Source organism: Cetorhinus maximus, chromosome 14 (assembly GCF_964194155.1).
Source record: "Cetorhinus maximus chromosome 14, sCetMax3.hap1.1, whole genome shotgun sequence".
NCBI classification, from domain to species: Eukaryota; Metazoa; Chordata; class Chondrichthyes; order Lamniformes; family Cetorhinidae; genus Cetorhinus; species Cetorhinus maximus.
In genome coordinates, this window is record NC_135892.1 from 18,822,261 (window position 1) to 18,839,233 (window position 16,973).

General features: G+C 43.6%; 1 protein-coding gene across 1 annotated transcript in view; it reads right to left on the reverse strand.

Moving 5' to 3' along the window:
- Positions 1 to 16,973, reverse strand: part of LOC144689483 (pleckstrin homology domain-containing family G member 1-like) — a 205,176-nt gene that overhangs the window by 10,271 nt on the left and 177,932 nt on the right. The window contains exons 11-16 of the mRNA XM_078556602.1: positions 16,363 to 16,449; positions 14,988 to 15,021; positions 12,658 to 12,756; positions 6,025 to 6,060; positions 4,558 to 4,574; positions 2,806 to 3,033 (exon numbers count right to left, since the gene is read on the reverse strand). Coding sequence (XP_078412728.1) covers positions 2,806 to 3,033; positions 4,558 to 4,574; positions 6,025 to 6,060; positions 12,658 to 12,756; positions 14,988 to 15,021; positions 16,363 to 16,449 — 501 coding nt within the window. The remainder of the gene's footprint in view (positions 1 to 2,805; positions 3,034 to 4,557; positions 4,575 to 6,024; positions 6,061 to 12,657; positions 12,757 to 14,987; positions 15,022 to 16,362; positions 16,450 to 16,973) is intronic.

Sequence of the window (16,973 nt, forward strand, 5' to 3'; positions counted from 1 at the left end):
GCAAGTCCCTTACTCTTGGAGGCAAAGATGGCAAAGGTAAAGGGTTTAAGGATACAGTTCACAGTGACAAAGTGAAGCTGGGAATTAACTTTGTATTCCAGGATTATTTGATTAGTGAGCAGTTTTAGCAGAGCCTTTGTGGTCCAGCTAGGTCTGGGGATGAATGGCTAAACCAGTTGTTCATTATTAAGTCTGTGCCCCTTAGACTTGAGGAACCAGAGATGGGTGTCATACCAGGGGAATGACTTGGATGGGAAACAGTAAGGGTTTTACTAAGGGTAAAATGCAGCAAAGGTGCAGTGAGGGTGTGACTGAGCTAATCAGTAACTGCAGAAATGTTGTGGTGAACGGAGGACCAAAGGCTGGACAGTTGAGAGTTTGGAAGTTTAATGTGCCTTGAAGGAAGCTTTCCCCCTCCCCCAGTTGCAAAACAAAGTGTAGCTGGGAGGAAGTAGGGGGGGATGCGAGTGGAGAGGGATACAGGTGACCAGCGATAGCCTTATTGGGCATTGAGACAACTGGAAGAGAAAACATGAGATGGCAAGGCTGAGACCATGAATATAGGTAGAAGAGTTGAATTGGAGGGAAGGGGAGGAAGGTAGTGAATTCAAATGATAGCAAGCAAGGTACAAATCACTACATGGTGTTGAAATAGTCACAACATTGATAACTTAAGAATATCAGAATGTAAACGTTCAGGCAGGCTTCCCTCAACAGAACGAGGCAGAACAGGACTGGATTCAGCTAGGCAATGATGCCTTTCCTGGTCAAAAAGCCTCCTGGCTTGGCTCCTGCATCATACTTGGGCAAGATACCAACAGCATCTGTGGAACTCAGTTAGGGCTGGGAAAACCAGGAGATTTTTTTTTCCCACAAGGCTCCTCTATCTCCACAGAGCCTGGTAACACAGTGAGGTTGGGTTGGATGCTATCAGTATTTCCAATCCTCGCTTGAATCTGGTGAAGCACCAAGGCAGCAGGGGGAACCTTACAAGATCAGCCTTGAAGGCTGAATGTGGTTCAGCTGATGGCCTTTCACCTCAGGTCAGAAGAGTGAGCTATTGTCCCACAAAAATGTGCATGAAATGTAGGTTGCTACTCAAATGCAGTACTGTACTGTTAGCAGTGTTATTCTTCAGTTAATGCCTTAAATCAGAGGAATCATCTGACCACTCAGATGGATCAAGTGGATATTAAAAGATCCCAAGGAATTATTTGAAGAGTAACAGAGTTCTCCCAGTGTTCTCCTAGTCAACATTCCTCCTTCGACCAACACCATTCAAAGCAGGTTATCTGTTCACTTAGCTTATGACACAGGAACATGAAGTCTGTCCTGGCCGATGTTTATCTCTCAACCAATTACATAAGAGCAGCTAATCTGATCAAATTGTTTTTATTGTGGGAGCTTGCTGTGCACAATTTGGTTGCCACACTTCCCTATGTTACAGCAACAACTGCACTTCCAAGGAGTTTACAATTGGTTCTGAATTACTTTGGGCTGACCAGAGGTCATGAAAAGTGCTATAGAAATGCAAGTCCTTTCTTTTTAACCGACGGAAACAGAAAATGAATGAAGTGGTCTACTTAACTTGAGTAAATTTTACTGCATTTCTTCCCTTCTGCACCTGCAGATCTTCAAGTTTGTAAAAGATCAAGTACATTGAGTTAGTAAAACACTAGGTTTAGTTGCTATTCTGATGAGGTGGTGATACCACCACTACCGTGAGTGCTAGGGATCAGTCACTAGGTGTCACCCATGCACTGCATTATAGTGCACTTTGTAACAGAGTCCCAACCCATCACTCTCTGGGTGCAAGAGGTACATTACAGATAGGCCTTTATTCTATTAATGAAAGAGAAACATGTTTTAAGTGGCATTTGATGTTTCAAACTAGAGAATAAATAAGATAGGGCAATGTCTTGATTTTAAATTTGCCATCCGTGTTTTCAAATTCCTCCATAGCTTTGCCTTCCTCATCTCCATGACCCTCTCCAGTGCTAAAAGCCTTTACATTCCAATTCTGGATACTTGCGCAGCCTTGATTTCCCCACTATTGGCAGTGGTGCCTTCACCTGTTTAAGCACCAAGTCTAGAATTCCCTCTTAAAACCTCTCCCTTTAAGTCACTCCTTAAAAACTTACTCCGGTGACCAAACCTTTGGTCACTTGTCTTGATATCTTATGTCTCGGTATCAAATTTTGTTTGATATAGCTCCTGTGAAGCACCTTGAAATGTTACTACAAATTGTGGTACCAACACAATAAATCAGAAAAAAGCTGGCATTTATAGCCAACTGATCACATCTTCAGGATGATCAACAGTGCTTTGCAACCAATGAATGATTTTAAAGTAAGGTAAAACATGGTAGCTCATTTGAAAAAAACCTCATTAGAAAGGGGATTTTTTTTTTAAAAAAGTGGTGTTGGTTCAGGAAACAATGTTGATCAGAATACCAGGAACACTTACACTGCTCCTCAAATTGGGATATTTTATATCTAACTGAATTGACTTAACAGTACTTAAAGTAACATCTCATCTTCTTTACAATTTCAATAGTTTCAGCAGTGCTTTGCAACCTATATTGTGTGTTTGTGCCCGTGGAGTGTAGGTTTAACCAACCAACCTTCTCTTGTTTGCCGCTCAATGATTTTCAGCTTTGGACAGAGTTAGAAATTACTCAGGATAACAGAGTCAGCGTCACAGACAGTAACAGCATAAACAGGGCAAATTTCAGGACAGGATCCGGATAATGCGCATACATTAAAAAAGATGCATCTTGATATCAGCAACATTAGAACAATCAACCTGTTCAACGTCAACTTCCTCTTCATCATCAGCATCAGTCTGCTCCAAAGTCCGTAGCTGGAGACTTTCCTCTTGGTCACTTGGATAGGCGGGCTCCAAGGACTCTTGCGATCGGTTCACTGTCTCACCGTGACGGAGTGCACTAATTTCACACTTGGAGTTGGGCAATACTTTACTGGATAATTCTTCCATAGACGGAGAAAGGAGAGATCCTTCAACACTGGCACGCTGTTAGGGGAGGAAATATCCATCACACACTGCTCGCAAATTTCCATTGCATCATACATACATATATATTGAACTGGAATTCAAAACAGTAAGTTACTGCACAAACTACAAAAATGGGATTGTAGAAAACAAAAAAAAATGAAAAAAGTTTAATTGATATTAACAAAGGGCACCCAAAGTTACCATATTTAAGAGCATAAGAACACAACATAAGAAATGAGAGCAGTGGACAACTATACTGCCCCTTAAGCTTGCTCTGGCATTCAATACAATCATGGGTGATCATCTGCCTCAACTCCACTTACCCACCTGCTCTATGTCCCTCGATTCCCTGAAACCCCAAAAATCCTTTCTCAGCCTTGACTTTATTCAACAGTGGAGAATCCACAAACCTTTGAGGTAGAGAATTCCAAAGATTCACAGCCCTCAGAAGGAAGGAAATTCTCAATTTCAATCCTAAATGATCAGCCCCTTATCCCAAGACCGTGCCTGTGTTCTAAATTCCCCAACCACCTCCCGGTGTCTACACTGTCGAGCCCATCAATATCTTGTATGTTTCAGTGAGATCACCTATCATTCTTCTAAACTCCCAATTTACTCAGCCTCTATCTTTCATCCCAGGGATCAATCTAGTGAAACTTCTAATGGCCGCACTCCTGCTTTTTCCTCTCAGCCCTACAAACCTCTTCTTTTCAAGCATTATCCAATTTCCTTTTGGAAGGTATTATTTAATGTACTTCTACCAGCCTTTCAGGCAGTGCGTTCCAGATCATAACTCTGGTTTTAAAAAATTCTCATCTCCTTCTGGCCGTTTTGCCAGTTACCTTAAATCTGTATTATATTGTCTTAAATTAACTTAGACATTAAAAAAAAACTTTGGAAAAACCTTCTCTAGGGAAATAGCCGCCTAAATTTTAGACCAGTACCCTCATCCAGGTCCTCAGATTCAAGAAAATCTCCTGATGGACTTTTCACCAGAAATGATTAGGTGATCCCCTCTGATCAGGGTGAAATGACTGATGCAACAAACTGCACTGCCTCCTGGACATGCACATGTTCAAATCGTTAGTTTCTACCAATGTAGATGCCTAATTTTAAGCTTTTCCATCTAAAAAGGAAGAACTTCCCTTTCACTACCTCCAATATCCCAAATAATTTCACAACCAATGATGTTTGAGTCCCACTCTAGAGACTGGAGCTCAAGTTAATACTCTCAGCAGAGGGCAAGTCCGATAGGGTTTTAAACTGAAAAGCCATCCGTCCTCCCAGGTCCTGGTCACTCTTTCCGATATTGCCAACTCTCCAAGTGGCCCAAATGGGTCATGAAAGGCGCTATTAATGGTGCAAGTCATTTCCTTCTAATCTTCAATGTTATTTAAAAGGTACAGCTCTCTGGCAATTTTAACAGGAAGTTCAAACCCAATTTTTTTGTACCTTGTGCCAATACTTCACATTACTGGACAAATACACCCAAATCTTCCTAGTGGACTGTAAAAAACACCAAACTACCAAGGTGACGCTTACCTTGTCCTGTCTTGTCTCTGAATAGGAGATGGGAGGGCAGGTGGAGAAAAAACAAAACATTTAAAAAATACTCTTCAAACTCCAAAGGCAATCAATCATGCAACCTCCAGCTGATACTAGTCACAGATAGGTGTTAGTTGAAGCATTGAACTCCAAAATGGCACTGCTTGGATCAAATCAGCATTGCACTCTGATGTCATGATCTGCCTGCTCTGCATATTCCCAGCTCATGCTCACTGCTTGTGTACTAACACCTGCATCAATATGGCATCCAGTTCAATTCATCCCACAAGCGTGATTTAGACATGAATATAGGAGGTATGATCAGCAAGTTCACAGATGACACAAAAATTGGTGGTGTCGTAAATAGCAAGGAGGAAAGCCTTAGATTACAGGACGATATAGATGGGTTGATAAGATGGGCAGAGCAGTGGCAAATAGAATTTAATCCTGAGAAGTGTGAGGTGATGCACACAGCAAGGGAATACACAATGAATGGTAGGACCCTTGAAAGTACACAGAATCAGAGGGATCTTGGCGTGCATGTCCATAGATCTCTGAAGGCAGCAACACTGGTAGATAATGTGGTTAAAAAGGCAAATGGAATACTTGCTGTTATTAGCTGAGGCATAGAATATAAGAGCAGGGAGGTCATGTTGGAGCTGTATAAAACATGAGTTAGGCCACAGCTAGAGTACTGTGTGCAGTTCTGGTCGCCACACTATAGGAAGGATGTGATTGCACTGGAGAGGGTGCAGAGGAGATTCACCAAGATGTTGCCAAAGTGGAGCATTTCAGCTATGAAGAGAGAAACTGGATAGGCTACGGTTGTTTTCCTTGGAGCAGAGAAGGCTTGGGATGGGGGGGGGGGGGGGGGGTGCAGGGGGGGGAAAAGAGGGGAGAGGGACCTGGTAGAGGTGTACAAAATTATGAGGAGCATAGATAGGGTAGATAGGAAGAAACTTTTCCCCTTTGCGGAGGTATCAATAACCAGGGGGCATAGCTTTAAAGGTAAGGGGCAGGAGGTTTAGAGGGGATTGAGGAAACAATTTTTCACCCAAAAGGTGGTTGAAATCCGGAACACACTGCCTGAGGGGGTGCTGGAGATAGGAACCCTCACAACATTTAAGTAGTATTTAGATGAGCACTTGAAACACCATAGCATACAGGGCTATGGGCCAAGTGCTGGAAAATGGGATTAGAATAGATAGGTGCTTGATGGCATGGACACAATGGGCCGAAGGGCCTGTTCCTGTGATGTATAACTCTGACTCTAAGTGCAAGCATGTGCTGCTTACGCACATGTGTAAGTTAGTTGGAAAACAATATAAAATGTGTTAACTCAGTCTATGGCTGTAAACATGCATGGCTGAAGATGGCACAGATTAATAATTGTAGTAAGAAACATAATTGAATAAACTATAGATTAAATTCTGTTTAGTATTTGAAGTGAAGGTGGTTTGTTACCGATTTGTTTAGCAGACTTCAACCTTCCTGATGGTTCTGCAAAATACAGAAAAATAGAATCAAGGATGGCATTTTTGTACAAGGTAGAATGCTATTGGTGCAAATGCATATCTGCTGCTAAGCACAGAAAGCTCCTTATAACCCAGGCGTTTGCTATGGATGTACGTTTCCATCAAGGAGGAGAATTTAAAAATCATTCTGCAGATATGGGCATCACTGGTAAGGCCAGCAATTATTCTCCACCCCTAGTTGTGCTCGAGAAGGTGGTGTTGAGCCTTCTTGAATCGCTGTGGTGAAATTGCTATCACAACACTGTTAGGTAGAGCACACAATTTTGATGTAGCAATGATGAAGGAATGGTCATATATATCAAGTCGGTAAGGCGTGCAACTTGGAGGTTTTGGCGTTCCCATGCACTTGCTAAGTTCCTTGTCTTAGGCGGTAGAAGCTGCGAATTTGGGAAGATGTTGCGGCATATTCACCAACCTGCCCTACCATGGCTTCACAACTGCTTTTGACTGCTCATCTGTAGAGGACGAGGCAGGCACAGCACACTTCAGCTGTCAAGTGCTTGGACAGTGAGGAGCCACAAACATTGGGTTCCATATGTTTTTAAGCTCTGAAGTCCACTGAGCTCAGTGGGTAGCACTCAACTCTGAACCAGAAGATTGTGGGTCCAAGACTCACTCCAGAGACTTCACAATCCACGTTGACACTCAGTGCAGTACTTAATGGGTGCTGCACTGTTGGAGATGCCATTTTTCAGATTAGACATGAAACAGAGGCCCTGTCTTCCCTTTCAAGTGAGCATAAAAGATCCTGTGGCACTAATCCAAGAGGAGCTAGTCCTCAGTGTCCTTCCTGTCCAACATTTATCCCTTGACCAACATCACAAACCAATTATCTGGTAAATTTGTAAATGGTTTGTGGGACCTGCTGATTTCAAATTAGCTGCTGCCTATTCAATATCTATTAACCTAACCTGTAACGAACACTAGCCATCATTCAGCATTTTGCATCTTATTTGACAGTTCAAAATAATCTCAAATGATGTAGGAGTGAGAGGTAATGTTTGGCATTTAACTAAGGTGTTCATTTGAATGCTCAAATCCTAAAAGAGAAATTGAGGGTTTACAAATGACATGTGGAACCCAAGATTAGCAACAATACATTCCTACTTTGGTTATAACTTGTTCAACATTTTGACCTGAGCAATTAATTTTAATCCATCCCTGGTTTGTAAATAACAATGTTTCCAAGAAACTTGCAATTTGCTTCTGTTCCTTATCTCAGGAGAAAGGGAATGATCTAGAAAGGTCAACTCCCCTTGGACACTCCACTACCCCTGACTTCCCTATACATAGGACATTATCACCTCCACTGCACACTCAGTTATCACAGGAAGTGGAAAATTAGTTAGAATGCAAAGCGATTTTTTTTTATTCATTCATGGGATGTGGGTGTTGCTGGCTAGGCCAGCATTTATTGTCAAGAAGGTGGTGAGGTGTCTTCTTGAACCGCTGCAGTCCATGTGGAATAGGTACACCCACAGTGCTCTTAGGAAGGGAGCTCCAGGATTTTGACCAAGCGAGAGTGAAGGAATGGCAATATCAGTTCCAAGTCAGGATGGCATGTGGCTTGGAGGGGAACTTGCAGGTAGTAGTGTTGTCCTTGTCCTAGGTGGCAGAGGTTGTGGGTTTGGAAGGTACTGTTGAGGGATCCTCTGAATTGCTCAGGCATCTTGGAGATTATACACACTGCTGCCACTGTGCATCAGTGGTGGAGGGAGTGAATGTTTAAGGTGGTGGATGGGGTGCCAATCAAGCAGGCTGCTGTGTCCTGGATGGTGTTGAGCTTCAACTGTTGTTGGAGCTACACTCATCCAGGCAAGTGGAGAGAATTCCATCACACTCTTACTTGTGCCCTGGTGGACAGGCTTTGGGAGTTAGGAGCTGAGTTACTCTCTGCAGAATTCGTAGCCTCTGACCTGCTCTTGTAACTGCAGTATTTATATGGCTGGTCCAGTTCAGTTTCTGGTCAATAATAACACCTTTAATGTCAATCATGGGGGATTCAGTGATGGTAATGCCATTGAATGTCAAGTGGAGATGGTTAGGTTCTCTCTTGCTGGAGATGGTCATTGCCTGGCATTTGTGTGGCACAATTTTAGAATTTATTTACAGGATGTGGGCACTGCTGGCTAGACCAGCATTTATTGCCGATCCCTAATTGCCCTTGGGAAGGTGGTGGTGAGCTGCCTTCTTGAATCGCTGTAGTCCATGTGGTGTAGGTACATCCACAGTGCTGTTAGGGAGGGAGTTCCAGGATTTTGACCCAGTGACAGTGAAGGAATGGCAATATATTTCCAAGCCAGGATGGTGAATGGCTTGGAGGGGAACTTCCAGGTGGTGGTGTTTCCATGTATCTGCTGTCCTTGTCCTTCTAGATGGTAGTGGTCGTGGGTTTGGAAGGTGCTGCCTAAGGAGCCCTGGTGAATTTCTGCAGTGCATCTTTTAGATGGTGCACACTACTGCCATTGTTCGCCATGGTGGAGGGAGTGAATGTTTGTGGAAGGGGTGCCAATCAAGCAGGTGGCTTTGTCCTGGATGGTGTGAAGCTGAATGTTGTTGGAGCTGCACTCATCCAGGCAAGTGGAGAGTATTCCATCATGCTCCTGATTTGTGCCTTGTAGATGATGGACAGGTTTGGGGAGTCAGGAGGTGAGTTACTTGCCACAGGATTCCTAGCCTCTGACCTGCTCTGTAGCCACAGTATTTATATGGCTAGTCCAGTTCAGTTTTTGGTCAATATCCCCAGGATATTGATAGTGGGGGATTCGATGATGGTAATGCCATTGAATGTCAAGGGACAATGGTTAGATTCTCTCTGGTTGGAGATGGTCATTGCCTGACAGTTGTGTGGCATGCATGTTACTTGCCACTTGTCAGCCCAAGCCTGGATATTGTCCACATCTTGCTGCATTTGGACATGGACTGCTTCAGCATCTGAGTTGTCGAAAATGATGCTGAACATTGTGCAATCATCAGTGAACATCCCCACTTCTGACCTTATGATGGAAGGAAGGTCATTGATGAAGCAGCTGAAGATGGTTGGGCCTAGGACACTACCCTGAGGAACTCCTAAAGGTACGTCCTGGAACTCAGATGATTGACCTCCAATAACCACAACCATCTTCCTTTGTGCTAGGTATGATTCCAACCAGTGGAGAGGTATTCCCCTTATTCCCATTGACTCCAGTTTTTCTCTAGGGCTCCTTGATGCCATACTCTGTCAAATGCTGCCTTGATGTCAAGGACAGTCACTCTCACCTCACCTCTTTTGCCTATGTTTGGACCAAGGCTGTAACGAGGTCAGGAGCTGAATGGCCCTGGCAGAATCCAAACAGTGAGTAAAGTGCCACTTGATCGCACTGTTAATGACCCCTTCCATCACTTTGCTGATGATTAAGAGTAGACTGATGGGGCAATGATTGGCCAAGTTGGATTTATCCTGCTTTTTGTGGACAGGACATAGCCAGGCAATTTTCCATATTGCCAGGAAGACACCAGTGCTGTAACTATTCTAGAATAGCTTGGCTAGGGCACAGCTAGCTCTGGAGCACAAAACGTCAGTACCATTGCCAGAATGTTGTCAGGGCCCATAGCTATTGCAGTATCCAGTGCCTACAGCTGTTTGTTGATATACTGTGAAGTGTATCGAATTGGCTGAAGACTGTCATCTGTGACTCTGGGGACCTCAGGAAGAGGCAGAGATGGCTGAAAATGGTTGCAAATTCTGCAGCCTCGTTTTTAGCACTGATGTGCTGGATTCCCCCATCATTGAGGATGGGGATATTTGTGAAGCCTCCTCCTCTAGAGAGTTGTTTAAATTGTCCACCGCCATTCACGACTGGATGTGGCAGGACTGCAGAGTTTGTGGGATCACTTAGTTCTATCTATCCGCTGTTTGGCATGCAAGTAGTCCTGTGTTGTAGCTTCACCAGATTGACACCTCATTTTTAGGTATGCCTGGTGCTGTTCCTGGCATGCCTTCCTGCACTCTTCATTGAACCAGGGTTGATCCCCTAGATTGATGGTAATGGTAGAGTGGGGGATATGCCTGGCCATGAGGTTACAGATTGTAGCTGTACACAATTATGCTTCTGGACCATAGCACCTCATGGATGCCCAGTTTTGAGTTGCTAGATCTGTTCAAAATCTATCCAATTTAGCACTGTGGTAGTGCCACACAACACAAATGGAGGGCGATTCTCAATGTGAAGACTGGACTTCGTCTCCACAAGGACTGTGCAGTGGTCACTCCTACCAATACTGTCATGGACAGATGCATCTGTGACAGGTAGACTGGTGAGGACAGGGTCAGTTGGTGAGGACAAGATTTTTCCCTCTCGTTAGTTTCCTCACCAATTGCCACAGACCCCATGTAGCATTCCTCTACTCGACCATGTTGGTCAACAGTGGTGCTACCGAGCCACTCCTGGTGATGGACATTGAAGTTACCCACTCAGAGTACATTTTATGCCCTTGCTATCCTCAACACTTCTTCCAAGTGGTGTTCAACATGAGCTGAAGGTTTGGGGTGGGATGTGGGCATAGGTGGTAACCAGCAGGAGATTCCCTTGCCTATGTTGGGCCCCATGAAGTCTTGTGGCATCACACCAACAGTCAATGTTGAGGACTCCCAAAGCAATTTCCTCCTGACTGTATACTACTGTGCTGCCACCTCTGGAGGTGCTGACAGGACAGACCCAGAGTGGGTGATGGTGGTATCTGGGACATGGTCTGTAAGATATGATTCTTTGAGTATGACTATATCAGGTTGTTGCTTGTCTAGTCTGTGGGGCAGCTCTCCAAATTTTAGCACAGGCCCCTAGATGTTAGCAAGGAGGACTTTGCAAGGCTGGGTATGCAGTTGTCGTTTCCAGTGCCTGGGTCGATGTCGAGTAGTCTGTCCATTCCATTCATTTTTTTTAGACTTCATAGTGGTTTGATACATTGAGTGGCTTGCTAGGCCACTACAGAGTCAGCTACATTGTTGTGGGTCTGGAATCACACGTAGGCCAGACCAGGTAAGAGCGGCAGATTTCCTTCTCTTAGTGAACCAGATAGATTTTTATGACAATCGACAATGGTTTCATGTCACTATTACAGAGTCTAGCTTTTTAATTCCAGATTTATTCACCAAATTTAAATTCCACCAGTGCCTTGGTGGGATTTGAACCCTTGTCCCCAGAGAATTAGTCTGGGCCTCTGGATTGCTAGCCCAGTGACAGTACCTCTATGCTACCACCTCCCCTCGGAGGTGTTGGGAAGCATTTATATCTCCCCTTGTGCTCAAAGACGTTAGAAAACCATGACTCTAAAGCAGTCTGAAAAATGAGCTGGGAGCATTCTTGCAGGTCTTAGGCCTTGTTACTCAAAACTAACCCACAGAAGGATATGCAAGGGTGGACTGCTGTGGTAGCCCCTCCCATTATGAAGTGTATGAAGTACCAGCCCTCTGCTCATGTGAGCCAGGAATTACAGGCTATTGTAGTGTAATTGTTATAGTACTATCTAGCAACTCCAAAAGGATATGGGCAGGATTTTCCCGTCCCAAAATGGAGGCAAGACAACAAATAATGGTGCCGGCGGCCAGCGTGCTGGTCTGATACCTCCATTCTCAACGACATGGGAGCAGGGGGTGTCGGTTGGGTGGGAAAGTGAAGTTGCCCACCTTGTTAACTGGACATGTTGAGGTCATTAGGAAGGTTGCCTTCTGACCTCGCTAGATTTTCACAGGGGCATGCAGCTCTCTAAAGCTGACCAGCTGCAACCTGGTGGGAACCAGGCTAGAAGAATTCTATGATGAAAAAAGTGAAAGATTGGACAGAAAGACTACTGAGCAGCAATAACATTTTAATAACCAATCTTTTCCTTTCCTATCCTGGGTCCCAGCTCTCCATTTGCCTTGGCCACTTTGAAGATGAAGATCCTCTCGCTTTCTTTCCACGCACAGACAGCAGCCAAAGCAATGGCTGCTGAATCAGGCCAGGATGTCGCCTGCTTCCCTGGTGTCCTGCCTCCATTCCTGTCACCCTGCACACTAATTGGACAGCAGACCCATCTCTAGGGTCATTAAGACCCCAACCCCATTACGGGAGACGGGAACACAACGCGGGATCAGTCAACCTCCCAATTCCCACCTCTGAAGGGAAAATCCAGCTCCATGAGTTCAAATCCCACCATGGCCAATTGTCAAATTGAATTTAATAAAGCTGGTCAGTTGTAGACTGACCATGATAAGTTGCTAGATTGCTGTAAAAACCCAACTCATCATCAATGCCCTTCAGGGCAGGGAACCTGCTACCCCACCCCACATGACCCACATGTCACCGCAATTCTACACTACACTACATGGCTGACTCTTAAAACCCCCTCAACTGGCTATTCAGTTGTAAAACCAATCACTAGAAAGCACACCACTGCCATCTGGGAGCAATAAAGTACCACAGGTCCACCTCACTCTGTTCCTTAGCACAGCAATTTGGAGAACATCTAATCTCAAACACTCTTTTATAGTTAGTGTGCTATCCTGAACATTCCGTATTAGGAAGCGATAAGGTCAGTGTACCAGACTTCCTTCGGACTCTGCGAGGTGTGATTCTGTCTTCCTTCAAATGTGCTTCTGCCTTCCTCTCGCCCTCAGGGCTGTAGTGGAAGCCAGGGTGATCTGCAGGGAAAATAACGTCACAATCAATAAATCTTTTCTGGACAAGTTACTTTCCATTTCCCCACATACACCCAGCTAGGTTCTAATGGAGTCTTCTAACTTTAGCCTAGAACGAGGGGCAGGCAGAGAGTTAACGGCAGGTTGCACAGACACAGTTGTGCTTCTATCTGTATGGAAATGGTGCCTATAACCATCCTCTAGGACGGCTTCTTCCTTCCCTTCCTAGTCGCATGCTAGGTAGGTGACAGCAAGAAACCTCAGACAGAATACTGGAAACTGGAACTTCAGTGACTGAGGAACTAGGAACATAGAGGAGCGATTCTATTAGGTCATAAATGTTCTACACTTCAATTCCATTAACCCACTTTTGCACCACATCTTTTGATGCCATTACCTAACAAAATCTACCCATCTGGAGTATTAATTTGTTTATTGTCTGGTTTACAAGGGGAAATAGATACAAGGGATTACTAATTTTGTGCATTACATATTTCTGTGTTGCAAATTTCTATGAAATCCATAGGTGTAAGCATCTGCATACAGGTTTTCATACTGAAATTAAAGGTTCAGTAATATGTCAATAGGACAAAGCATCCCAAATCCCAATAAAAACTGTCCAACACAATGAATAACTTCCAGCAGCCTAAGACACTCTGATTCAACAGGATTAGATTTTTCAATCATCATTATTTAGAAGAGTAGAGCACAGAAAATTCTTCAGCCAACTGAGTCTATGCTAGATCAGTCCAAAATTAATCCTGCTCTCTGCTGCAAAAATTTATCCATTTTACCCTTCAAAAATGCAATGGTCTCCACCTCAACCCTTTGTAGCAAAGCATTCTGTGCTCTAATAGTATAAAGAAATCTCTCCAAACTGCTCTCCTCGTTTAGGGGCATCGATTTAAAATATTGGTTACATAATCCCCAGAGGAAACAAACTTTCCCCATTTACTCTTTTCAAAACCAGTCAATTTTCACTATATTAAATTTTTTCTTAGCCTTCTCTGCTGCAGAAGAAATCAGCCCAGTTATCTCAGGTCTCTCCTCATAACTAATTTCCCATCCCTGGCATTATCTTGGTGATTGTGCTCTCTATGGTTTTAATATTCTTTCCATAAAGGGGCACCCAGTGCTCTTAACTGTGGCCTAACTAGTGTTTTGTATAAATTTCTCATTATTTCACTCCTGTTTGTAAAACTCAAAACATTCCTGACTATGGTTTTATTAACCTACATTCATATTTTCAAGCTATTATGTATTTACATCCCTAGGTCTGTGTTCTTATCCTGCGCTAACTACCACTCACTCACCATCCCTGTCCTCAAGGACCTACATTGGCATTGGTTCCTCCAATGTCTATAGTTCAAATTCTAATTCTCTCACATTCAAAGCAGTTCATGGCCTTGCCTCACACTATCTTTGTAACCTCCACCTGTCCCATTCCATGAATCCTGCCTTCCTTCAGTTCCAGCTGTTTAAGCAGCCCTCCTTCCCTTTGTCCCACCATTGGTGCCTTCAGGTACCAAAGCCTTACAGTCCCAGTACACAACCCAAACTCCTGCGCCTCTTCATTTCCTCCTCTTTTAAAGCCTGGTAAGAAACACATTTCTCTGACTGAATTTTAAACGCAACTCTCCAATATTCCCTTCATTGGCTTGATCTTCATTTCTCTGATTGTCACATCCTTCTTCATTTAAATAGGTTATTACCAATGTTGGAAGACAGAGTGGAAAATCTTTGGATCCTTTAGAAGAATAAAAAACTAAATGGACAGTGAGGGGGGCGGGGGGGGGGGGGGGGGGGCAGTGGCCAGAGTCTACAACGAGATAGGGCCCCAGAGAGGCCATCAAGTGTACAGAGAGGGTATTGAATGTATACAAAGAGGGCCCTCAGCACATCTGGTAATAACAATGTCTAATTTTGTATTCTCTATCTGTAGCTCAGCAAAAAACAGAACAACCAGGAGTCACTACCTGGAAGACTCACAAGAAACAGATCACCTGAGACTAATGTGTTCCAGGAGTTTGGTATTCAGTTTGCAGTGGGGCAGGGGGCTGTGTGAGGTCAGCAGCCTGGGCAGGGTTCTAGCATAATGTAAACGTGAACATTTTCCCCATGGCTGTCTAGTGGATAACCCCAGGCACTGTTCTGCAGTTGCAGAACACGCTATATAATGTTGAACGGAATAACTTGGCAGCATACTCAAGCAGACCAAATTGAACTCTACTTACGAATGGCATCCATCTCCAGAATTGCTTGTTTTGCCTATAAATAAAAACAGTTCAGTTTATTCTTCAACCTCAGCTCAACCAATTCTCAGTTGTAACATGCCGACTTCAAAAAGGAGGGCAGCTGAGAGCAGTATTGTAATTAGATTTACACAGATCCCTCCCTTCAGAAACATGGGGCGCAAGTGTTGTTCGAGTTGGGAAACAGGACTTGCAAACAAGAACAGGCTTGAATTGCAACAAAGCTTTACAGCAGACTGTTTAAAAGGTGAACAACTTTAAAACAAACTATTAAGAAGCATCAGCATTAACAATGATTCTGTTTTTCACCAAGACATTAAGCTTGCAATGTGGAGTTAAAAAAAATCAGTTTGTTGACAAAGATAATTACTAGCAAAACTGTAACCAAAGAGTATAAGCTGGGTGGATGTGGCAAATCCATAGTTATACATGAAACAAATCTGAATAATGTGCCTTTAGCTGTGCAATTAACAGCCATTTCTTTCCCCACAAATTGGAATAACAAGCTTCATTTCCATCTCAGGCTGTGTAAACACTAGAGCTTGTAATGTTGGGATGAAGTGGATTTGCTTTACTCCCATGCTGTAGTTAATAGTGCAAATACAACCCGCATCTGGTGTTCTGGTCACATCAGGCATTGGGTGAGATGGGCTAAGATTTGAGGGAATTTCACTCTGCTTGCCACAGTGTGGAGTTTCTGCATGACTTATGCCCAGCAATCGAACAAAATTGTTCCAAAGATTGTGGAATTTTAAACGAGCTACATCCATAACTACTTTAAACTAGCGTTTCCACAATCTTTTATGCTGGTTCATTAGCTGAAGTTTTCCCTGCTCATAAAACTAGCCACACCCCCACCCCTTGGACAAAATGGCAAGTTTCCATCAATTGTGCTCGTTCAGGGATGTTCACCAGATCAAATGCAGATTCTCAAGAACACAGGCTGTCATTAATCCAGCATGAATGAGCTATACCCCCAATGACCAGCTGTCAAGTGAAGCCTGACCCAGGTCTGTTTCTCCTGTTGCTGCAATTACTTTAGATTCAGATTGAGTTGAAGTTCTGTCACTTCCAACAGAGGACACATTGTGGCACCTCAATTGACTATTGGTCACAGGTCTCATATACCAAGGGTACAACACTGATTTTTGTTTTAAACTTGAGCTCATGCTTGTGAGTTTTGCATGGAAATGTGAGTTTACCTTCACCTCAGAAAAACAGTGCCTAGTGTGTTCTAGGTGCATTTTGCCAATTGCATCCCTAGCTCAACACTCAAGCTTAGAGTAATTACACAGTATCAATAGTAAACTAGCATAAGAAGAATCTGAAAATCCAACTTGGTAACCCTGCTTCACACCTTAGCTGGGATCTTGGCCGGGTGATTTTCAAGAATAAGCCTCTTCAGATGAAGAATCCAAAGCCTCTTATCCTGCATTGACTTGGCCTGTTAGAGAATAAGACAAGAATGAAGAGAACCTGGGATAACCCAATGTTGAATAAAAACACTTGCAAGCAAGTGCAGATTGTCTGTCTATTTCGACCCATCCATCTAACTTAACCCAAAATTCCACCACATTTTTCACAAACAGGGGTGAAAATCTGAGAACTCTTCCCCCAAAAGTCAATTGAAATCTAAGACAGAAAACAACATATTTTTGCTAGATAAAAGTATCAAGGGATCTGGATCAAAGACAGGTAATGGACTTTAGGTACAGTTTAGCCATGTTCTAATTGAATGGTGGAACAAATTTGAGGGGTTGAATTGTATTTCATGCATCAGGACAGCTGTATTTCTTCAGTGTGTTCTCAGTGAGAGGCTTTATTGAACTCATGAGAAGTGGCAGCCTCCAGTCAACTTACCTCAAGCCAGGTTAGTAAAGATTGCATTTCCCAAAACCCAAACAAATTGCCTATTCCCATCCCTATGCAAGTATGAATTCGATTTGCTACCAGAAACTTGCCTGGGCC